The sequence below is a fragment of the Lepidochelys kempii genome, chromosome 3, assembly GCF_965140265.1.
Source record: "Lepidochelys kempii isolate rLepKem1 chromosome 3, rLepKem1.hap2, whole genome shotgun sequence".
NCBI classification, from domain to species: domain Eukaryota; kingdom Metazoa; phylum Chordata; order Testudines; family Cheloniidae; genus Lepidochelys; species Lepidochelys kempii.
The window spans coordinates 42,079,758-42,104,927 of NC_133258.1; the positions used below are offsets into that span (position 1 = coordinate 42,079,758).

The 25,170-nt window shown below is 39.1% G+C and overlaps 1 protein-coding gene across 4 annotated transcripts in view; it reads right to left on the minus strand.

Annotated features, from left to right (window-relative positions):
• CSMD1 (CUB and Sushi multiple domains 1) overlaps nt 1–25,170 on the minus strand; it is a 2,000,616-nt gene that overhangs the window by 175,493 nt on the left and 1,799,953 nt on the right. For all 4 annotated transcript variants that reach the window (XM_073336216.1, XM_073336215.1, XM_073336217.1 and 1 more), the window contains exons 44-46: nt 19,842–19,987; nt 18,367–18,447; nt 17,881–17,994 (exon numbers count right to left, since the gene is read on the minus strand). In XM_073336216.1, coding sequence (XP_073192317.1) covers nt 17,881–17,994; nt 18,367–18,447; nt 19,842–19,987 — 341 coding nt within the window. The remainder of the gene's footprint in view (nt 1–17,880; nt 17,995–18,366; nt 18,448–19,841; nt 19,988–25,170) is intronic.

Consider the following 25,170-nt stretch of genomic DNA (forward strand, 5'->3'; position numbering starts at 1 on the left):
TATCAATCAGCCCATCTCTTTGAACATACTGGAAATAATTTCCCAAAGCCAATGTCTGATGCTTAATCTGAACTCAGAGTCTCTACACATGGAAGCTGGTTGGCTGAGGCCTCTGAACAAATCCTGCTTGGCAGCTATACAACAGATTTATATTCGAAGCAGAAAGACCTCTACCAGAAGGCTAAATCAAGCAAAAGGAAAACACTTCTCTCTGCAGCCTATTCAGAATCATGTTCAACCCCTTGGCTCTTCTGTATCAATTATTTTGAACTATTTATTGATTTTAAAATGTGGTGGACTTTCTGTTAACTCAGTATGAATCTACCTGGTTGCTATATCAGAATATAATCTGCCTCTGAACAATCACTTAATTTTATTTCTGACCTTACAGTTTCTAGATTTATAAAAGGTCTGACTCAAATGTTTCCACAAGTTAAGCATCTGATGCTTAAATCACACTCAAAAATTGTTATAAAAACTTGTCTTGGACTCTCATATAAATTAGTTAATACATCTACCAGGTTTTGCCCCCTTAATCTCTGCAGAAGGATCATGAAGTTAAACTCCACAAACTAGAACTTCTTAGAGCTATGTCCTTTAATCTTTCTAGAATTCAGCATTTTCGTAAATCACCTATACTTTTTCTGTTTCCTCTCAAAGACTTTCTAAATGCATTACAGACTGCACTAAGATTGTCTACTTTTTTTAATAAATTACCCGTTCCTTTTCAATTTAGGGCACATTTTATTAGGGCTCAGTTAACACCTTACAAAAGCTGTAGGGCAGTTACACAAAGTTGCTTTATATGTTTACCATTCACTACTCCATTGTCACAGCTTTTAGATCAGGTGCCTCCAATCACCTACCTCCTGGAGGGGTAAATGTTGGTCGCCAATGCTTCAAGATGTCTTCAGACACATGGATTACATGATCCACCAACCTACCTCACTGATATAGAGTCCTTCTCTGGATTTCTATATTAGTGAAGGAAATGAGTGGCTGTTGGGGCTGCTCTGATTTTTATGCCCTCACTGTAGGGGGCACAAGAATGTACAGCTCAAATGGAAATGGCTAAATACAGAATTATGGGCTCAGGAGCATGAAACACACATACCTCTGATGGAATCCATATGGTCAAAGGCATCTCCAATAAATTTCAGTTATTGTAAGGTGAATAACCTATGTTTTCTTCTAATTACAGTCTCCAAAATTATTCTAAGGCATGTTTTTATAAAGAAAGTTGTGCACATGTGTGTACAAAATATGTATCTCTAATTGCACACCTAATTTTTAATATTTTACCTATTATTGCAGTAAATAAGCATGAAGATTACTTTGGATGGGTAATAGGTCATTTACATATACCATTCCTGTGATCGTGCTTGAAATCATAATAATGAGTCATGCAAATTAGATGCACAATTTAATGTTCATTTTTGTATATATATTCTGAAAATGTAGATAATATATAAGTTTGATGTTACTTACTATATTTAATACTACCTTAGGGGCCAGCCTGTGCCCTGTTGCTCCATGGGTGTTCAATGTGTGAAAGGGAAGATGAAGCCCCCTCCCTATGTGTTCCTGCGCAGTAAAAAGGGCTATAACTGAGCACAGGGATTACTCCCTCAGTGCACTCATTCCTGGGATATAAAACACTCCAAAGATGGCAGTGTGGGATGAGTAGAAGGTGAAGCCAGTAACGACCTCCCCAAGTAATAACCAGCTCTGCATCATCCTTGCCCTAGGGGCATATTGTATTGTAAGCTCTTTTGGGATTGTGTCTTTATTTGTTCTATAAAATGTCATGCAAATCCATGACACGATATTATTAAAAAATAACTATTACTATTTTATAATAGTAATAAACAATGTGATGCTGGTAATACTAATGTAAACAGATGTATGAATCACAGCACATGGATCTGCTTTTGTTGGACAATATTGGCTTCATCTTTATTATAACATTTGAAGATACTCTAGTATGTTCTTCAGCCAGATACAATCACACTAACTACCGCCAAGAAGGATGTTGGAATAAATGATCTGTTAGAAGTACATTACCTGTTAACTACCTATCAGTCAAGGTATTTATATTGTACTCATCACCAGTGTATTTGAGTCCTTTACAGATTCTAAAAAGGATAAACACAAGGATCTCTACTCTCTCTTCATCTCCTAAATCGAGCTTATTTTTTCTACATTATTTTTTTAAAAAGCTAGGGAGAAAGAGGCAAAATTTAGCAACTAAGAATCTCTGAACTATAAAGAACCAGTATACAATATTAAGTCTCATAGAAAATATTTCATGATTAGCTATTTATATTTATAGTCTGTTCATTTTAACAGAGCATTTTGCATAACTGTTTAGCTGAAGAAAAAGTAGTAACTCTTGGATGTGGTGGAATGTATGGTGTGCACAGTTTTCTTAAGATATGCTTTCAGTGTGTCTTTGTAGTGTTTCCTCTGACCACCATGGAATCTCTGACCATAGATGAGCTGAGAGTAGAGGACTTGTTTTGGAAGGTGAGAGCCTGGCATCAGCCCAGCAAAGTTGGTGCATGAGGATCATCGCTTCAATGCGAGTGACATTGGCTTCAGTGAGGATGCTGGCATTAGTGCCGTGATCTTGCCAATTGACACAAAGGATCTTCTGGAGGCATCATTGGTGGTACCTCTCCAGACTCTTAAGGGGGCTGTCGATAGGTTTCACATCCATAAAGGAGTGTAGGAACAACAGTTGTCTTATTTATTTAAATAAGTTATGACGACATGGTCAGAAATTTACCAGTAGCAGCTGGCCAACAAAATACTACATTTAAGAGACTGATAGCAGATTTACTCATAGAAATATTAATTTTACAAGTGCAATTATGTTTTTTTCTCAGCCCTGGACTCCCACCTGTCCATAATGAACAATTAGTGAAGGCTAAGGGTCAGGTAAGGATATTTGTGTAGCCAAATGTGTTTATTTTTGTCATCTTTGAACAAAAATGTCTATATCTTATTTTTCCCATGTCTCCTTTATTTATCAACCAATTTTGATAAAATTTGAAATTGAGTAAGTTTTTTCTTTTTTAGAGGCCCCTCATATTGTGAGGCCCTAAGCTGTAGCTTAATTAGCTTATGCCTTAATCCTACTCTGCCTGTATCCGCAGCAAAATGTAAACAATTAAAAAAAATCACTTCATTCAAGTTTCTTTCTTTCTTTAGTTTCACAAGCTCAGGCACTGTGATTTAGACATCTTTAGCATATGTCTGAACAGAATCTTCTGAAAACAATACTTTCTGGGAAGAATTCAGCTCATCACTAAAATATTTCTTTTCTCATGTCTGAGATCCTCATATGACAAGTAACTCTGCATAGATAGATAGCTGCACCCACATGAAGCCCCACTGAAACCAATGGGGTCTGCCCTTGTCAAGTCCTCCCATCAGGAGGACCTTAGAGAGTATTTACCTTTTGTCCTGCTAAATTGGAGCGAATAAGACTCACCTGTTCTGTCTAACAGTCAGCAAAAGTCAACGAAATATCCTTGCACCTTGAATCAGGGTCCTACAACCTGACATCCTATCATACTTACACTTTCCTGTCTTTTGATGTGTCAACACCACATGCCAAGTGACTCAGGCAGATCCAATATTTTCCGGATTTAATGCTGTATTTCTTCTCCTTAACTGATAGGAGGTGTTGGCTGTGTCTATGCAGTTCACTTCAGTGTGTTGACACAAAACTTACTAAAAATATCAAGATACTGAGAAATATTTTTACATGTTGTCTTCTCTTTACTTTCCTCTCCTCCTCTTTGATGCCACATTTTGTATGCCTCTCCTCTCCTCCACTTATTTTCTGTTTCTCTCTCACCCTTCTCTAGCGACTGAATTTGTTGTTTGATTGTCAAACACTCTTGTGCACTGTTTGCAGGTCTGCTATAAATTAAAAAGTTGAATTCAACTGATCCCCAAATACACAAAACCTAGTCCCTCACATTCAATGAGCTAATAAACAATTTTAGAATGTAAAATATATATATATCATTAGATCTGGAGTGATGTAGTGTACACTGAAGTGGTACATCAAAACCAAAAGCAGAGATAATGAGGGGATTGGGGAAAGGGAAGTGAACCATTTACTACAAGAACCATCAAGAAGGGCAGCTTTGATAATCAGGCAGTTATAAATGGGATGCTTTTTGTCTGAGGGGAATTTATCTCACAAACTCTGTTTTCACTCACAGGAGACCGATGTAATGATAGTACTTGTACAGCTAAGATGAAAAGAGTGGTTTGGGTTCTTTTTATGAACTAACAAGAGTCACAGGAACATTCCCTTTGAGGAGAATACCATTCACATATATCTGTTTTTTTAGAAATGTTAATTGACTTCTTAGTTCTCAAAAAAAAAAAAAAAAAAAAAAAGGATGTATATATTGAAATGAAATAACATAATCATGGATGGAAACTAGATGCTAACAACACCAGTCAAACAAACCTAAAATCACAAGGAATAAATAAAGAAGAGGAAGAATTTGAAGAAGTTATTCTTATGCTCACTGATTTAGTTCTTTCATGTGTTTTCCCTGGGTGCACACTGAGGCTACAAAGATGAATCCTCATTACACATGCTTAAGTTCTGCACTAAAATTATAATAAGCAGTGTTCTGGTGTCTGAATATGTTAGACATACTCTTCAAAAGTAGCATTCCTTTGGAATGCTGAATTTACTACCCTAGAGATGTAAATTATTCTATATGTACTAAAACCCCCATCTACAGAGGCACCTTTTAAAAGAGATGGAAATGAATAGTCACAGAAAAAAATAACAAGACAAGGTACCTTTTTATGTTCCACAACAGCTGTGTCCAGGCTTTCTGGAGCAATTACATGTGTTTATCCCAGAATCAGCCAAGTAAACTCTACTTATACTCCTTATTACAAAGCAAATGGGAATATGGCTTTATAAATAATCTTCTGAGGCTGTATATTATGTAAAATGTTGCATCCAGCTGAGAATATTATAATGCAGTGTCAGAGAGAAAGAGGCTTCCTTTTGACCCACTCGCATAGTTGATGCCTCAGAAGTATGAGGGTTTCAGCACTGGTAACAAATGGGACACACAAAGAATGCATGCTACAAAAAATATGGGACTAATTAGTTAAGTCTATCATACAGAATTACACTGGAAACCAGACAAAAATAAAACAAATACTGCTAAAATCTCTCCTCAAAAAAAGTTTTTGTCTGTTTTGTTGAATACTGACATGCTAATTGAGATAAATAAGAGGATAATCCTGCACCAGTGACAAAACTTTATTGACTTCGGTGGTGCAGGATCAAGCTCTAAAGGAGAAGGAAAATATTACAAAGAGAGAGGAAAATACCATAAGCACAAGCATATATATTAATAAAATATTAAGGCTGCATGAAGTACAGTTATCAATGATCAAAAATGTCATTCAAAGCTAAACCAGCTTTTCACAGGATCACTCAAAAATGTCACACTCAGCATGGGTGGTTTCATTGCCAAAATTCAACTTTAGACTCTGAGTTACATCAGCACAGAAGCTGTTCAGAAAACATCATACGACTTGGTTTTTTTTTTTTTTTTCACAACAGAAAAAGTGTATTTCTTTGGTTTTCCTCTTATTCCCAAGTGGCTGGACCATTTTTACTCAAACTGTCCAAATAAAATTAATCTTCAAGATGAAATCAGGCCTTGAAAGGCCTGGAAAATTTCAGACATATAAATGAAAGTTCCAGATCATTTTGAACAGCTCAGCAGTTATCTGCCAAACATCAGTTCCTTCAACTCCATTCTTGAAATCCATCTCTAAAAGTAATCCTTTCTTCTCATCATCAATAATTCTAATGTTCTCCATTTCCTGTACTGCTGCCCTCTATTTAGCTTAACATAATTTATAACTCAATCTATGAAGGACAGCTGATGGAAAATTAGAGCTGAGTAGCTTAAATCAGTGGGAGACCAAAAAAATTTCAAATGGTTTTCTGATGAGCTGAAGACCATGTACAGCCCACATTCTAATGGTATTAGCCGTATTTGGAATGAAGATGAGTCGCTGTTGCTGACCAAACATGGACAAATTCTGAAAAGATGGCCTGAACACTTTAATAAAAATTCTGAACTGCCTGGCCACAATGTCAGCACCAGTGCTTGATGATCCTGAACAATTTCCAATTTGAGACCAACTCTCAATTCCACTGAACATATCTGAAGTATGGAAAGCTGTCAAGCAAATATCAAATGGCAAAGCAGTGGGTCCAGATTGTATTCCCTGCAGGGATCTTCAGATATGAGGGCCATGAACAGGAAGCTCGCTGACCTCTACTGAAAGTTTTGGGAAAAGGAGGCTGTGCCATGGGAACTTAAGTTGTGGACATTATTCACCTCTACAAAAGGGAAGGCAAGTACACATCCTGTGATAAACATAGTGGCTTCTCACTCCTTGCTACAGCAGGAAAGATACTCGAGCAAGTCATGCTAAAATGGCTAATTGATCAATTTGCAGAGAAGATACTGCCTGAAAGCCAGTGTACTGGGAATGGTACTTCAGATATAATCTTTGCACTTTGGCAAATTCAGGAAAAATGTTATGAGAAGAATCAAGATCTATATGTAGTTTTTGTTGATCTTATTAAGGCCTTTGATTCTATAAATTGAGATGGCAGTCCGCCACAAGTTTGGTTCCTATGAAATGTTTGTCAACATTATTAAATCTTTTCAGGCAGGAATGCAGTTCGTGTCCTTGACCATGGCTGCTTATCAAAACTCTTTGTTACCAGTAGAACAAGGCTGCATTCTTGTGCTAACTTTATTTAGCATCGTGTTTGCAACAGTTCTAATAGATGCATTCAGAGACATTGATTATGGCATTCACATGCAATACCGTATAGATAGAGATGTCCTTAATTTGCATTATCTGCATGCAAAGACAGCAGTTTTGAAGACAATTGTTCATGAATTACTGTTCGCTGATGATTGTCCTTTATTGGCCCATATCCTCAAGGATATTCCGTTTCTCACTGACTGCCTTTTGCGCATGCAGCAACTTGTTTTTTTTTCCTAACAATCAGACTAAAGATAGAAGTCATGGTCCAGTCTCAACCAGAAAGTACTGCAACTTCTCCATTTGTGTCCACTGACAAGATGCCACTCAAGGTCATTGAAAAATGTTGCTACCTTGGCTGTGTTGTTTCACAAGGTTCAATGAATGATGATGATATTACACAGCTGTCATAAATATAAAGGGAAGGGTAAACCCCTTTGAAATCCCTCCTGGCCAGGGGAAAGCTCCTCTCACCTGTAAAGGGTTAAGAAGCTAAAGGTAACCTCGCTGGCACCTGACCAAAATGACCAATGAGGAGACAAGATACTTTCAAAAGCTGGGAGGAGGGAGAGAAACAAAGGGTCTGGGTCTGTCTGTAGTCGTCTTGGCCAGGGACAGAACAGGAATGGAGTCTTAGAACTTTTAGTAAGTAATCTAGCTAGGTATGTGTTAGATTATGATTTCTTTAAATGGCTGAGAAAAGAATTGTGCTGAATAGAATAACTATTTCTGTCTGTGTATCTTTTTTGTAACTTAAGGTTTTGCCTAGAGGGGTTCTCTATGTTTTTGAATCTAATTACCCTGTAAGATATCTACCATCCTGATTTTACAGGGGGGATTTCTTTATTTCTATTTACTTCTATTTTTTATTAAAAGTCTTCTTGTAAAACACTGAATGCTTTTTCATTGTTCTCAGATCCAAGGGTTTGGGTCTGTGGTCACCTATGCAAATTGGTGAGGCTTTTTATCCAACATTTCCCAGGAAAGGGGGGGTGCAAGTGTTGGGAGGATTGTTCATTGTTCTTAAGATCCAAGGGTCTGGGTCTGTAGTCACCTAGGCAAATTGGTGAGGCTTTTTACCAAACCTTGTCCAGGAAGCGGGGTGCAAGGTTTTGGGAAGTATTTTGGGGGGAAGGACGCGTCCAAACAGCTCTTCCCCAGTAACCAGTATTAGTTTGGTGGTGGTAGCGGCCAGTCCAAGGATAACGGATGTAATATTTTGTACCTTGGGGAAGTTTTGACCTAAGCTGGTAAAGATAAGCTTAGGAGGTTTTTCATGCAGGTCCCCACATCTGTACCCTAGAGTTCAGAGTGGGGGAGGAACCGTGACAAAAGCACATTGGTGCAGCCAGTGATGCTTTGGAAAACTTCAGCATGGTCTCTGAAATGAACAGGATGTCAGGCTGCAAACAAAAATTGATATTTACCACACCATCATCATCACCACCCTCCTCTAGGGCTGCTATACATGGACTACTTATCAATTCCACATAAAACACTTTGGACCAATTCCATCTATGATGTCTACTGCAGATTGTTAGGACACAGATATTCAGGCCTGTCTGTAAAGGCCTATATTCAAAGAATTTAGGTGTATTCTTATCACTTAGCTAGTTACAGAGATATAAAAGAAAGAATCAAAATCACTGTCTGCCAGTGTAAGGGCCTTCTCTTACTGTGACAGTCTGAGGCCCTGTGCTTAGGCTAAGGACTTTGGCTAAGCAGCAGAGGCAGCCATAAGCTGGGAAGTGACCGGTCACATCCTCACATTCCAACCTAGTCACATTGAAATCAGGTGCTATTGGGCTGTTAGAAATACACTCCTGTCCTGATAATGCCTATTGCCTCCAGGGAAAGGGAAGTGCCTGGAAGATGTAAAAGGAAACTTAGTTTGATAGCATCCTGTCTGGCAAGAACTCACTTATCAATAGCTGGGATGTGAAATCCTCATTTCTTTGTTGTTCTATCACTGTAGTCCCCATTTCCCTATTGTTTGTCTGTATAATCTGTCTGGTTCTGTGATTGTTTCTGTCTGCTGTATAATTAATTTTGCTGGGTGTAAACTAATTAAGGTGGTGGGATATAAATTGGTTACATAATCATGTTACAATATGTTAGGATTGGTTAGTTAAATTTCAGTAAAATGATTGGTTAAGGTATAGCTAAGCAGAACTCAAGTTTTACTATATAGTCTGCAGTCAATCAGGAAGTGGGGGGGAAATAGGAACAGGGAATGGGGGTGGGCAAATTGGAATCACGTTTAGCTAAGGGCAGGAATGGCAACAGGGACACAGGTAAGGCTCCTTGGTGTCAGGGCTGGGAAGGGGGGCACTAAGGAAGGAAACTGGAATCATGGTTGCTGGAGGTTCGAATTGTTTGCACTTTTGGACTTCAGGTATTGTTGCTCTCTGTTCATGCGAGAAGGACCAGGGAATTAAGTGGATGAAGGAATAAGCCCCCTAACATAGATAATGGGAATTAAATGGCAAGATTTCTTTCCAATTACTGACGTCCTTGAGTGCTGCAACATCACAGGTACTGAAGCTTTTATAGTGATAATGCAGCTGAGATGGTATGATCATGTGGTCTGTTTGTCTGACAATAGAATATTGAAGGCTGCCTTTCATAGAGAATTACAGATCAGAACCCACTTTAGGGGCAGACTAAGAAAACATTACAAAGACACTCTTGCGGCCAACCATCAATCTTGCAATGTTGACAAGAACACCTTGGAGCTCTTAGCCCATGATAAGACCTGATGGCAGCAGCTCTGCCACTTCAGACTGAAAGATTTCAAGACCTCATGGACTGCTACAATCAAAAAGAGATGTGTGAGGCATAAAGGTAAAAGCAGCACACATTCATCTACAACTGTCTTCACCTGTGGAACTTGTGGATGGGACTGCAGGTCTGATACTGGACTTTGGTTTCATCTCAGGACCCTCAATGAATGACTGTAGCTCATCCATCGAACACAATGGGAGAATCCATCATCAACAGTTTATTTATTTTACGAAAGAGGGGTGATATGATCACAGTTTATAAGTACGTACATAGGGAACACAAATTTGATAATGGATTCTTCAGTCTAGCAGACAAAGGCACAACAAGATCCCATGACTGGAAGTTGAACCTAGACAAATTCAGATTGAAAATAAGATACTATTTTTAACTGAGGATAATAAGCAATTGCAACAATTTACCAAGGGTTGTGCAGGATTCTCATCTCTGGCAATTTTTAAATCAAGATTGGACTTTTGTCTAAAAGATATGCTCTACTTAAGCAAAGTTTCTATTCAGGGAAGGTCTATAGCTTGTATTATAGAGGTCAGACAGATGATCACAATGGTCCCTTCTGGCCTGAACACCTAAGAACACCTTGTCTTGCATTTGTCTCACCTGTCTTATTTGGATGTCAAGTTCTTCAGAGTGAAGGAACATGTTTTAGTTGTGTCTGTAAATATCATCTATATTTGTTGTGCTATACAAATTTTTTTTAATAAGAAAATGGAAAACTCATTAGTCTTGGTTTATAATCCACAGTAATTTAGAATTATTTCAATTTGAACATTTGTATAAAATGAATTGTAATAGTGTAGGCTTGCACATTATTTAATTAATTACAGTGTCACATATTTTCACTTAATTTTCTCCCCTTTTTCTCTTTTCTTACTTCAAGTTCTTTTCTTAATACCATTGCCAAGACCAATTCCCACCTATAGTACAAAAGTGCTGAAATCACTGCAGGCTTCACTACATCTGAGCGGAATGTTTCTCCAGTAGCAATCTCAAGTTTAAAAAATGCACAATAGCTCCAAGAAAGAATAGCCTAAACCTTTCTCCTCAGAGATGCATCCACTTTGGCTCATGCTAAAAGTCCAATTTACAATAGAATGTTTTGGTTGTCCGAATCATCATGCCTACTACACATAATTTAATTATTACAACATATTTTACATAAAAATAAAACCAATAACCATGTTTACTATTGACTGAATGTATAAGAGTTCATAAGTAAAACAGTCAAGAACTGAAATGAACAATTATGGGTAACTTTTAAAACCAATATACCTGAATTGCATTGAACAACACTACAGAGAAAGCAATGAAATCACCAAATCTATTCACACTTCAGGGGAAAGCTGTCAACTACAGAGTGGGTGAGATTCATCTACAATATCTCAAAGGACTACAAAGAAACAGCAAGAATTGCTGGGCTCAGAGAGAGCCAATAGCTGCCACAACATCTGCAAGAATTGTAGAAAGCCAGCTACTCTCTTGTTTTGTTACAGATGACTAACCATTATCAGAAGCTCCTCAAATCTCTATAGTTTTTATATGAATCTTCCAGTTTCTTTTTCAGACTTTTGTGTTTTTCTTGAAATGGCCAAGAGTTAAGTTGTTGCTATCACTGTAAACTCCAAACAAAAGCTGGATTTTTGGTGCAATTACTGCTTGCTGACTGTCAAAAACATTTAATACCTCAGGACAAATCTAGCACTGACTAAACAACACAATTAAAATATAAGTGAGAACAGAATTTTGGTTCATAGGGCTTTCTTATTGTAAGCAGAGTCAGGATGAGCTCTACCCTGACATTTGGTGGCGAGTCATGGTGGGTTGTGGAAAAGAACTTCAGGGGCTGATCTCATTTGCATAGGCACACCCACCAAACCTAGATGGTCACTTTGGCTGCAGTAGGAGCCCCAGTTTCTCTGTTATTGGGGCAGGAATCAACTGTTATTATCCTGATTGTGTGACTCAAAGACAGTGGAACTGTACTTGGCCTTTTGTTATGATGGAGGGACTCACCATCAACTAAGCAGCACTCGCTAGGCAAGGGTCATGGGTTCCAAAACTCAGTGAGTGGAGAGAGGCTGGGGATAGGTATTAATACCTGGTGGTATGGGCCCCCAGGTGAGGGCCTTACATGCTAATTGCACTTTCTGCTCTCTCCACTGTGGAATATCAGAGCTAATTTTGATTCTATTAGGAGTCTAGTTACAGGCTACTGAGCTGAATTCACTTTGGGCCAATGGTGCACCAGCACTGAGGCTCCCCTACTATAAGCTGAAATCACAAAAGAGGTAAACTTACTAAGAGCTGAAATCACTGAGTGTTGTGTTAAGTAGTGGGGGAGCCTGAAGATATAGTGTGGAGCAACTCGTGGGATGGCTAGCAGAGCAGTTTGTGGGATGCCTGGAGCAGCTCATGGGGGCAGCAGGCAGAGTAGAGCGATTTGTGGGATGGCTAGTGGAGCGGAGCGGAGCCCTATGGAGAGGTGGGGCAATCGACTTTAGATCATGTAAGATGCCCCTTAACGCCCCCCCCCCCCCATCTCCACCCAGGTTGGGAGGTAAAACTCTGCAGATAAACTTTCAAACTCTGGGGCTGCGCTGACCAGGGACAGAGACTTTGGGGTTGTTGGACTTTTGGGTTGCTGGACTCAAGCACCAAAGGGAAAGGACATGCCCTAATTTGCTTGGGGTGTTTTTTTTGCTCATGGGTTGTGTTATGAATCCTGTTGGTGGTGTTTCCCCAACATAATGCCACATTGTTTCTCTTTGTTATTAAAAGGCTTTTGCTACACTCAAACTCTGTGCTTGTGAGAGGGGAAGTATTGTCTCTTGGAGGCGCCCAGCGGGGGTGGTATATATTTGTCCCAGGTCACTGGGTGGGGGCTTGAGCTGGTGTTACATTGTGTTATTGGAATGGAACCACTAGATACAGAACCTGGCCCTTGTAGCGGCCAACTCTGATGGGCAGAAGGATTACATTATTAGTTTAAAAAGGAGGAAAGGAAAAAAAGCAGCCTTATGAGGTGCTAATGAAATTCACATGTGAACAGTTCATCCTGTTCTAAAAACAACCGCCATTGATTGAAATGTTTCAGAGTAACAGCCGTGTTAGTCTGTATTTGCAAAAAGAAAAGGAGTACTTGTGGCACCTTAGAGACTAACCAATTTATTTGAGCATGAGCTTTTGTGAGCTACAGCTCACTTCATCGGATGTGTAGGTGCTTTCATTATGTACTTCCTGGTTCACTGGTTTGTGTGTTTATATGTATGGAAAATACTGGGGTCAGACACTCTGGTCAGCTAAAACCACTGTGAGCCATATAAGCAACACAAAGTGAAGAGAGAAAGCAGAAGGAGAGTTTGCTTTCTGACTTGGGCTCTGATTAAAGTCAATTATTGAGGCAGAGTTCTCCCTACAAACTGGGCATTGTTATCAAGCTGAGATTCCCAGAAGAAGGGATTGCCCTGCATGTTGTTTGCCCATCTCATTTCAGGATTGGTGTATGTGTGACAATAAAGCAATTTAATACTTAGAATACATGAAGACTCCAAGCCACTGATTTCTTCTCTACTAGGATGCTGACCTGCAAGGCCCTGGATGTCTCTTTCCACTTGGCAGAGGGGCAACATTACTGTCAGAATGGGATACTTGTGTCAAAGGAACAACAATATACAAATAAAAAATTCCTTTGTTCTGAAAGAGTTACATAAGACCATAGGAATGACCATATTAGGTCAGACCAATTGTCCACCTACCCCAGTATCCTGTCTTCCAACGGTGGCCAATGCCAGAAGCTTCAGAGGGAATGAATAGAACAGGGCAATAATCAAGTGATCCACCCCTGTTGTTCACTCCTAGCTTCTGGCAGTTAGAGGCTTAGGAACATCCAGAGCATGGTGTTCCATCTCTGACCATCTTGGCTAACAGCCATTGATGGATCTATCCTCCATAAAATTCTCTAATTCTTTTTTTAACACAGCTATATTTTTGGTCTTCACAATATCCCTGGCAATGAGTTCCACAAATTGACTGTGCATTGTGTGAAGAAGTACTTCCTTTTGTTTATTTTAAACCTCTGGTCTATTAATTCCATTGATTGCCCCCTGGTTCTCGTTTTTTGTGAAGATGTAAATAAAACTTCCTAATTCACTTTCTCCACACTATTCTTGATTTTATACACCTCTTTCATATCCCCCGTAGTCATCTCTTTTTGAAGCTGAACAATCATAGTCTTTTAATCTCTCCTCATATGGAAGCTGTTCCATACCCTTAATCATTTTTTTTCCCTTCTCTGTGCCTTTTCCATTAAAAAGATATCAGTCAACAATTGTAAGTAGGAAAGCAATATTCCTTATGTATTGTACTAGTTATGCAGAATACAATGCTTAACGCTGATTAGAGAAACACTAATGAATTTGTAATGTGGATATGCACAAGAAGCCTGGTCAGTGAGACCAAAACTGGAGATATACCAGACCGGAAATGGAAGAAATGAGACTGAAGAACAAGAGGCAGCAACAACCATCATGGAATACAGGAGAACTTCCTGGTACTCCAGAATTTGATAACTTGTCCCCTTACCCATTCTGTCTTAGCTGTTTATCATCTGACATAAATATATGTTCAGATGCTATAAGTGGCAATCATTTTGCCTGACATTTTATAAATAAAGGTGAAAGCTGATTAAGCCCAAATTAGGTGCACATATGACTCATTTCCCCACCTTATATTCCCAATAATACATATACATACATATTATAGGGGGACTGATAGCACCTCCAATTATTAAGATTGTCTGACACTTACCATTAAAAGACCCTGTTTTCAGTTTTTTTACAACTTTGCCGAACTTTAACTGTTCAGGCTGAAATGTTATATGCTGGATATCTACCTCAGGCTGATTTTAATAAATAAATAAATAAAATAAAACATTCAGCCAAAACAATCCAGCTATTTCTGAGAATAAGTAAGGAAAAATGCATTGTTTTTCTCAAGATAAACATTCTGGAATCCTTTTTCTTGAAGCACTCTAGCACCCCTATGCTTTGGAGAAGGGATTTGAAATTTGGTAGAGGGGTAGCCTGTATGTCAGAGATTTGCCTTTTGTTGTCCCTCTATCAATCCACATAAATTTGGACAACCTATAAACCTTTGAAAAAAATCACAGTTCACACATGCTCAATAGAGACTTGCTAGACAGCTAAAATCTCTGATGATTCCATTTGCGCTGAGCAGGACTTTATCTACAACTGCAGCTCTGGGCTGCTGAGGACTGTGCCAAGGCCAGGTCCAGACACAAGAACTGAGAGCAAGGATCTGTCTCTCCTGTGCTCTCATTGACCCCCTGTTGGGCCCAGGAGGAAGCTATTTGATTCAAATGCGGAGGGGAAGAGAAGAGTAGATTAATCTAAGGTGCCTGGGGGAAGGAAATGAGACTGGAGTCTAGGGACTAGAGGAGGGGGAACTGGGCATTGGCTTGCAGGGGTAGAACAGGCACTGTCTGGACAAAGACTGGGACAGGGAGCCAACAATGTGGGAGACTGGGAAAAGGAAACAGGAAAGGGGTGGGGAGGGAGGCTGAGGTTGAATGAGTAGGCTAGGGAGGAGGACTGCGAGCCCTTGAGGATGGGTAGCATGGTCAGGAGGGTGTGTGACTGGAGTCCAATGGAGATGTTAAATTTGGACAAGAAGACTGGGCAAGGGCGCTACTGGGAATTTATGGGCAAGGAGAATGTGGCCAGGAGGGGATCAAACAGACTGGGAGCCAGAAGACACTGGGATGGGGAGTCCAGAGAGGGAGACTAGGCATGTCTAGGCAAGGAGACTGGGATGGGAAGCCTGAGAAGTGGCGACTGGGATTGTCTAAGTGAGAAGAATGGGACTGGGAGGATGACTGGGATGGAGAAGAGACAGGACTGGCAAACAGACACATGGCAAAGAATAAGGCAGAAGGGATCAAGGGTTTGTTTGTTTTTGGGGGTAGGAGGGGGGACGGGCAGAAGAGGCTGTGCCCATTAAAGCACACTACCCTCCAGAATCTGGAATAGACAGAACCCAAGATTCCTGAATCTCACATGTCCTCTGCTGCCAGCAAATATCTGTGCATCCACTAGCAAAGTGTGTCTCATCCCTATTTAGTGCTGGTCCACGCAGAGTGCTAATTCATTACTGCTGTCGGTTACACCCTTAGCTCAAGTTGCAGAGGTCTGTGTGGTGGATATAAAGGTTCTTACAAAATGCTGATGACCCAATTAGCCATCAGTATGATGTCACATGATGAAATTCAGTGGGTTTTAGAACAGGAGTACTTGTGGCACCTTAGAGACTAACAAATTTATTTGAGCATAAGCTTTCGTGGGCTATAGCCCACTTCATCGGATACATAGAATGGAACATATATTAAGAAGATATATATACAGAGAACATGAAAAGGTGGAAGTTGCCATACCAAGGGTATTCAAGCTTTCCTTTTTAAAAAAAAGAAAAAAAAAGAAAGAAAACTCAAGATATTACTTTGGCAACCTTAATTCTGGCATTTCCTAACGTCTGAGTGCTTGATTTTGCCACCATAATAATGTTTTTTTAACAGAGTTTGTGTGCATAAGTGCATACACACTAACACACACGCGCACACGAGTATCTAATGTGATCCTGAATCCATTGATATAAAAGTTAAAACTCAACACACAACATTTTTATTTACATAATATTCTGCAGTGAATACCATTAAAAAGTAACCAAATGCAGTATTGAGTTTGGTATTATCTTTTCTATATTTAGAATACATTTAGGTGAGTACTGGAAAAACAAAAGTCCATGATTATTAGTGGCAGATTGGCCAGGCTCATAGAGGGCCTCGGAGAGAATGGCTTCTTCTCTGCAAGCAGTGGACATCATCCCTACAAGTGTAGAGGTCTTAGCCCTACATGCTACTTTCTTTACAGGAGGACCAAAGAAACTGGGACAAGTTAATGTTTATCATGTTAAGATTATTAATACAGTCATAGTCAGATGTCTTTAGCAATTACATGCTACTCAACAATCATTTTGTGCAAACTGGGGTAACATTCAGTAATATATACAGTACAAAGAAGTATTAATCTTATATCACAATGAGTGCTTAGTTTTCAGTGATGTCCACTGTAAATAATATATACTTTGAAATTATGGAGGGCTGCCAGTCCCTCCCCAGAAAAAGTTACAACTAATTTCTTGTGAAAAGTTTGATTTTTGACTGCTCTCCAATCTCCCTCAAATTGAAGTTATCTTCAAATTTCAGGAACAGCTTCTCTTTTATGATAGACCCTCATTTCATAAGTTTGCTGGACATCAAAGAAGGAATTGTACAATTATGATTTTGATTTTTCTTAGCTCTTTTTGTTTCAACAGTTTTGTGATTGTTTTTTGCCATCAAATATATAAAAACCGCAAACACAATCTTAACACCCCCCCACACCCCAAATGTCTGGAAAACTTTGCTTACAGGATTGTCATCATAAATATGTAAGTTGTTGCTTATCAGGTTTTAAAGATATTTTCACTTGTTTTTGTATGAATATACAAAAATAGATGGGACACATACCTATACTTTTTTCGCATATAATTAATGTATGTTCTTAAATCCTGAAATTTTAAACACATTAAAGTTTCATATGTAATGTGAATAATCAAAAGATTTTCAGTGTTTCCTTGTGAATGCTTAAATTTACCACAAATATTTTTAAAGCACATTTTAAAAATGTTACAATATCACATGGTATGAAATACCACGGTGAAAACACAGGAGAACCTTTTATTGGTTATCCTGCAAATGTTTAAATTAGGCACATGTGCTTAAACCTTCACAAGACAACAAAGAAATATTTCCCCTCTGGGGTGCAATACACATTAGGTCATGTTAACACATTTATACTTTATGTTTCAATAATAACACTTGATAAGTATAGCCACTCATAAAACAAGGAAGTAACGGGAGCTCAACACCTTTGAAAATAAGGCCATTTTTATTTAGATTCCTAAACATTGATTTAGGTGTATAATCAGACCTCAGGTTTCCTCGACTATGTTGAACTATCCGTTGAGGAAATACCTGGAAACATTTATATTAAACAGAGATGGAAACCAGAGGAAATTAAAGTGTTCCAAATTCTTGCTGACAGTTTCATTTAGGATAAAGGAAAACTAAACAGAATGCTCAATGAATCTGATGTACAGCCTACACAAAAACAGACTTACCTTCACAAAATGGGGGTGAGCCCACAAACTGCAACTTTGCATTCAGCTTGCAGGTCAACATGTCATTTCCAACCAGGGTGAAACCAGGATGACACTTGTATTTGGCAAAGTCTCCTGAAAAGAATCAATGACAGCCTCTTCTTAATTACTCCTCCGGATGATCTATATTATCTTTTACAATTTGAAATATGTAATATTTCCCTTTAAAATACATTGTACAGTAACTGTATAAAATAATGTAGAAATGTAAAAGGAGAAGAAAACTGGAAATATGGATCTCATAATATCTGTCAGGAAGAGGAAGGAAGGAATAAAGGGAAGATTTCCATATTGTATTATATTTTCAGGCATTGGGGATACCTTAGAAATGTATTCAGGAGGAGAATGAGATGTAGTAATGATTTAATTAAATTTTAAGTGAAAGTTGCATAATGGCCAAGTGTGCTAGCATGAGTTTTATGAGAAAATGAGATACAAATGTCTCACCTATTTCAAAATCATCATCTTCTGTAAGTAAGTCAGCCTGTGGAACTGCTGGTGGAGGCTGGCATTTCTTTAGTTGATAAGCTACAAAACAAAATTTAAATACTATTAAATATTAGATTAATAAAATTTATGATAATGGAAGTTAACACCTTCATCCTACAATTGACTGTGCAAGAGCAGCTGTGTGCCCACATGGAGTCACATTGAAACCCATGCACAGTCAAAATTGCAAGATCTGGGTCTAAATTTTCACAACTAAACAAATCAGTTAAAACATGATGGTTACCCATCTCATGATTTTGCATAATATTTCTAAAACAATATGAAAAATGTCCATTAGCAACACAAAAATATGCATCTCACACATATTAGTCAGTCCAGTTCATCTCTGGTTTAAAATAACTGAGAGAAACCACGGATGAATTTGACTCAATATATATTTTACTTAGCAAAAACAAACAAAAAAGCCAGATGACTACTAATGAAATGCTTCCAATAAGTTATTAAAAAACAAATGTGAAATAGTTACCATTTCTTTCTAAACTAGTTTCTATCAGCTCTTCAAATTTGTTGAGGATATACAATTTCAGGAAACATGACCTACTGGCTATAGTGTTTACTGCTCTGAACAGTCCCATTGGGAAAATAAGCACTACAATTACTATCATGATTGTAGCTTTGGGTACTTAGTTTGTCTTCACCTGTGCTGAACATTTAGGGCTTGATTTTCTCTCTAATAGCCTAACAGGATAATCCTGGCTAATATCTCCAAAAAAAGATGTCAGCTAGGGATAGGAATGCACATATTACACACATTAATCTCTCTCCTTCTGTGGAAATCAGGCTCAGTTAAGAACAAAGCTACTCCCTATATCTTCTGAATCCCTCCCCCACCTGTCAAGTTACAAAAGTTAAACAAACAAACAAATAAATCATAATGGGAATCAATCCTCAGGCCCCTCTAATTGTGGCAGATGTGTGAGTAACTGCACCTCTGTAGGCATTGTGCAAGGAGAAAGGTGGATTGAGAACCATGAATACAGGAAGGGGAAAGCATGCATATGAGGTACTCTCATCCCTGAATATCTTTGTGTGCCCTGAGAGTAGAGTTAGTGTTCAAACACCCCATTACACTATTCCTCATAACTATGTGTATTGACCAGAGATGGTACAGAACCTAGTTACACATAAATAAGTGCACTCTTGCATAAAAGATGGGACAGGATTTTGCCAGAAAAGATGAAAAACAAAATAGTTCAACATTTAATATTTAGAGTTCAGTTTGTCCAAAAATATCACACTCAGACCTAAAGAATTCAAAAAATGTGCATGAAAATCTGTACTACTACATTAAAATCGCAGGCCAATTAAACATGATTAATTTATTTGCTCAGTACGGACATCATGGTTAGGAAATATTCATAAAATCCACAAACTGATCTGCAAAACTATATGTTCCCAGGAAGCAGACTGACCATGGAAATTGAGGACAAAGAACCCTCCAGTTGAGAAGTCACTGTGAAATTTGAGAAGCACTTGATTGGTTGAGCTGTAAGCTGTTTCAAGAGCTGTGTTCCCACTGAAAACACCCAGCTGAGGTGAATTTTGGTCAGGACCATCCCTAGGGACCAAAGGAAAGAAAGTAGTCTTAGTAAAAACCTATATAATTAACATTTAAATTAGCAATCTATTTTCTTTTGATAGCAGACTAAATCTCTGAGAAAGCAAGTTAATCCTAACTACTGTGGTTGAGGGAGTTTCAATTTATATTCAGTCTATGAAGGCAATGTTGAATATTTTTTCTAACATCAAAGCCTGACCCTTTGAGAGAAGGTTGGGAAAAATGCATGCAGTAGTCACTTTAATTTTTGCATAGGTAAGGTATCTACAGGCTACCTTTAGAATCCTGGGTTTTCTACACCTCTCTTCCATTCTTTTCCCTTCCTATGTTTCACACATAAATCTGTTGTACCTCAAAAAATAAACAATTTTACATATCTGGAGAACTCTTGAAATCACATGATACCTTTATTGCCTACATGTCAAATCCTGCAAGCCTTTTTTATGCCAGTAGTCCCAGTACAATCAAGGGAGTAAGGGTTTGCAGGATGACACTTTTGTTCATGATTGCCATTCATTCCCAACTGCTGTACAAATGTGCTAAGAAATCAAATAAGAGTTCTGCATCACACAACAGCAGGACAGACACCAAATATATATATAAAGTAAAGTATGTATATGTAAAGTACACATCACAAAAGCTTCTTGATTCAGCTTGGGTTCAGCAGGTGTAACCTACAGAGGACCCACCAAAGAAGTGTTCTAGAGGTTGGAAAGTGAAAACAGTGTTTTAATTGTTCTGACTTTTTAGCTGAAATGTTTTTACATAATGATACTCAAAATGAAAGTAGCTTAATATTACACAAGTGTTATACAGGTTACACCTGCTGAACCCAAGCTGAATCAAGAAGCTTTTGTGATGTGTATTTATATATATATATATATATATATATATATATATATATATATATATATATATATATATATATATATATACACACACACATATAATATTAAGCTACTTTCATTTTGAGTATCATTATGTAAAAACATTTCAGCTAAAAAGTCAGAACAATTAAAACACTGTTTTCACTTTCCAACCTCTAGAACACTTCTTTGGTGGGTCCTCTGTAGGTTACACCTGCTGAACCCAAGCTGAATCAAGAAGCTTTTGTGATGTGTACTTTACAACACTATACTCCAGAAATCATTTAGCTTCTGCCCTTTCACTATCTTTAGATTAGAAGGATATTTGCTCACTTCAGTCTATGATGAGTTCAGTCCAACTTCTCACAAATAAGTAGCCAGTGTATTAATTCAGGTCTTGTTTATCCTAAACCTATCAAGTTAACCTCCTGATCACAGACAAATATATTATATATATATAAAACCAGAGTATCCATGAACTATGTTTTAAAGAGTGCATAAGATATTATGTATACAATTGTCATTTGTCAAGAGTGTTTAAAGCATTTATCACTATTCGTTCCAGTACCTGCTTGGAAATTGACCACATCCTAACATAAATACATGGTGCCACTAATGACAACTATAAATAAATAAAATTAAAATAAAACCAACCGCTGTTACTTACCTTCTTGCAACAGATTTCAGAGTAGCAGCCGTGTTAGTCTGTATCCGTAAAAAGAAAAGGAGGACTTGTGGCACCTTAGAGACTAACAAATGTATTAGAGCATAAGCTTTCGTGAGCTACAGCTCACTTCATTGGATGCATACAGTGGAAAATATAGTGGGGAGATTTTTATTTCCCCTCCTACTGTTCTTGTAAGGTGCTGGAAATGGCCCATCTTGATTATCACTACAAAAGGTGCCTGCCCCTCCCCCCCCACTCTCCTGCTGAAAATAGCTCACCTTTCCTGGTCATTCTTGTTACAGTCTATATGGTAACACCCATTGTTTCATGTTCTCTGTGTATATAAAATCTCCCCACTGTATTTTCCACTGTATGCATCTGATGAAGTGAGCTGTAGCTCACGAAAGCTTATGATCTAATAAATTTGTTAGTCTCTAAGGTGCCACAAGTACTCCTTTTCTTCTTGCAACAGTGGTTCTTTGAGGTGTGTTGGATATGTCCATCATACTGTAGGCATGTGTGCGCCTCATGGAGCAGTGCCAGATAATTTTGCCTAGCAGTACCTATGGGGTGACCCCGCATATCTCCAAGCTCCTGGTGCTGCAAGTGAGGATATAAAGGATAGAGATTCTCCATCCCTCCTCCAGTTTCTTCGCACTGGAACCTAATGGTAGACTCTCATGTGCTGGGGAAGGAGGGTGCACTGTGTAATGAACATAAGCAAAACATCTTGAAGAATACAGTTATGAGAAGATAAGTAACCATTTTTTCTTCTTTGAGTGCTTGCAAATGTCATTAAATTGTTGATGACTCCCAAGCTGTTACCCCAGAAGATGAGATTTGGAGTCTCCTCTGAAGAGGAACAGTTCGACCACCTTGCCTTGAAGCAGCAAACAGTGAATAATGACTGCTGGAAATACGGATTGAGGACCATGTCACTGCTTGTCAGATGTCTACAACTGGGATATGTGCCAGAAATGCAGTTGACTTTGTGCTCTTCGTGAATGTGCCATGAGTCTATTACTCCTTTAGCAGTAAAACCCATTGTGATGCACCAGGTGATCCACTGGGGAATCTGAGTTGTTATTGGATGACCTCTCATATATACTGCTTCGGATACAAAAAGCTAGGAAGAGACCTGGAAGGGCTTTTTTTATCCAGGTAAAAAGCCAATGTGAGACAAACATCGAGGGTGTGGAGTCTCCTCTCATCTCTGTGTGCATGTGGCTTTGGGAAAAAAAAACACTAGCAGGTAAATAGATTGGTTCATGTGGAAGTCAGAGACCACCTTAGAGAGGAACTTAAGGTGCAGTCTAAGCTAGTCTTTGCCCTTGTAGAAAGCTGTGTATGGTGGATATGTGACCAACACATTTAGTTCATCTATCCTCCTGACAAAAGTGCTGACCATTAAAAATGCTGCCATTGCTGATAGGCACAGAAAATAACATGATACCAAGGGCTTAAAAGGAGGGTCCATAAGCACAGATAACATTAGATTCAAGTCCAGGAAGGCATTAGTTCTCTGAACAGCAGAAACAATCAAGACCTTTCAAGAAACTGGTCATGATGGGGTGAGTAGAGACCATTTTATTCAAGGATTAAAAGCTGAACTAGCCACTAGATGCACCCTGACCTGAATGCTAAACCCAACTCAAGTTTCAAAAGATATTGAAGGATTGTCTGAATGCTAGTCTGTGTGGGAGAATTCCACTTACTCAGGTAAGTAGCTCTGTTGCAATGTTTGCTACTAATAATAAGAACATTCTGGACAGCCACTGAGCAATGTGCTTTCTCCATACTCAGGCACTAATGTGAAGTGCAGCACTTGAGGAGTTGAGTGCAGCACTCATCCATGGTGCTGCACCAGGAGGTCTTTGGTCACTGACAACAGCAAGGGCTGCTGAGAGGTCAGATTATGGAGGTCTGAATGTGTCTGTCTCAGCAAGTCTGGAGCTATAAGGATCATTCTGTTGTGATCCTGTGTGAGTTTGATAATGATTCCAGGAATCAGAGGCACTGGTGGGAATGCATAGAGGAGGTCCCTGTCTCACAGAAATAGGAAAGCATCCAGTATTGACCTGGGGCTGAGACCTGCTCTGTAGCACAAAGGGGGACACTTCCTGTTCTGATGGATTGCAAATAGGTCCACAGATTGAAAAACCTCCTGGGACAAACATCCAAGCCAGAATATTTGTGTTGAGAGATCATTTGTGGTCTAAGCTGAGGGATCTGGTCAGATGACCCACTAAACCATTTTGAACCCCTGGGATGCATTTGACCGAGCTTTGAGTACACCAGTTCATAACTTGATTGTCTCCTGGTGAAGGCTGTTGGACCTGGCACCACCTAGCTTGTTCACATAAAACACCACTGTTGTCAGTGAGAACCTACACCATCTTGCCTTGGATATGAGGCAAACTGCTGCAATCCACAAAATATCATTCTCGACTCCAAAATGTATATGTGGAGCCTGGCTTCAAGGAAAGTCCAAAATCCTTGCACCATGAGGTGCTTTTTATTCCATGGCAAAGGTGTACGTTACCAGAGTCATGGAAGGGAAAGGGGTCAAGAAGGGAATTCCTCTGCATACATTGTCTTGGCTCATCCACCGGTCCAGAGACAAAAACACAGTATCTGCAATATGAACCAGCTTATCAAGATGGTGAACCTGAGGACAATATACCAAGTTGAGCTTAGTCTGCAGACCTCTGAAGTTTCACTTTGATGTGAGAGACTACCATGTGACTTAGGATCCTGGAGTAATCCTTTACAGTAGTCTGGGAATGCCTCTTGAGAGACACACACAGGTATCACAGAGTTCAAAACCTTGAAAGAGGCTGCAATGCCCTGGCAGATGTTGAATCCAGAACTGCCCCAAGGAACTCTAGCCCTTGGATATCTGAAAAAATTGACATATTGCAGTTAGTTGCAGGCCAAGTGCATTGAGAAGACACTGTTAGATGAACGGTGGCCTGAATCTGGTGTCTGAAGCAGCCCCAGACTACCCAGTCATCCAGATAAGAATACACATGTACATCCCCTTTGCAAAATGTAGCCACTGCCACTGCCATGCACTTGAGAAAAACCCTTAGTGCTGACAGAACTTCCTGTGGTCAGGGTGGATTGCCACATGGAAGTAGACATCCTTGTAAGTCGAGAGTAGCATATTGGTCTCTTGGATCTAAGGAAGGGATAACTGAGGCCAGATAAACCATCCAGAACTTTATCGTTGTGATGTATCTGTTCAGATTATGAAGGTCTAGGAGGAGTATGAACCTCCTTTGGCTTTGAAGTAGCCTTATAATGACCCTCAGGAATTCTATTATTCACCACACCCACACTACTGTTCAACCCCCACAGACAGACCATGTTATTTTCATTCCATTCTGAGGCAGATAGTGCCATGGATGAGTGACCAGGTGCTGACAATCTAGATGGCTGCATCAGTGACGAGCAAGTATCCTCCCCCTGAAGCAAAGACAGCAGTGGTATCTACAGGCATAATAAGGCTCTAGCTGTGGCATAAGCCTCTGGCATAATCGGTATCTGTAGTGATCAGGGAAGACTTTTCTTTCACCACCAGAAAAGTAGCTGGTCTGATTCCCTGAGCCTCAGAGATGATTATCCCGGAGACCAGGATATTCTTTGGC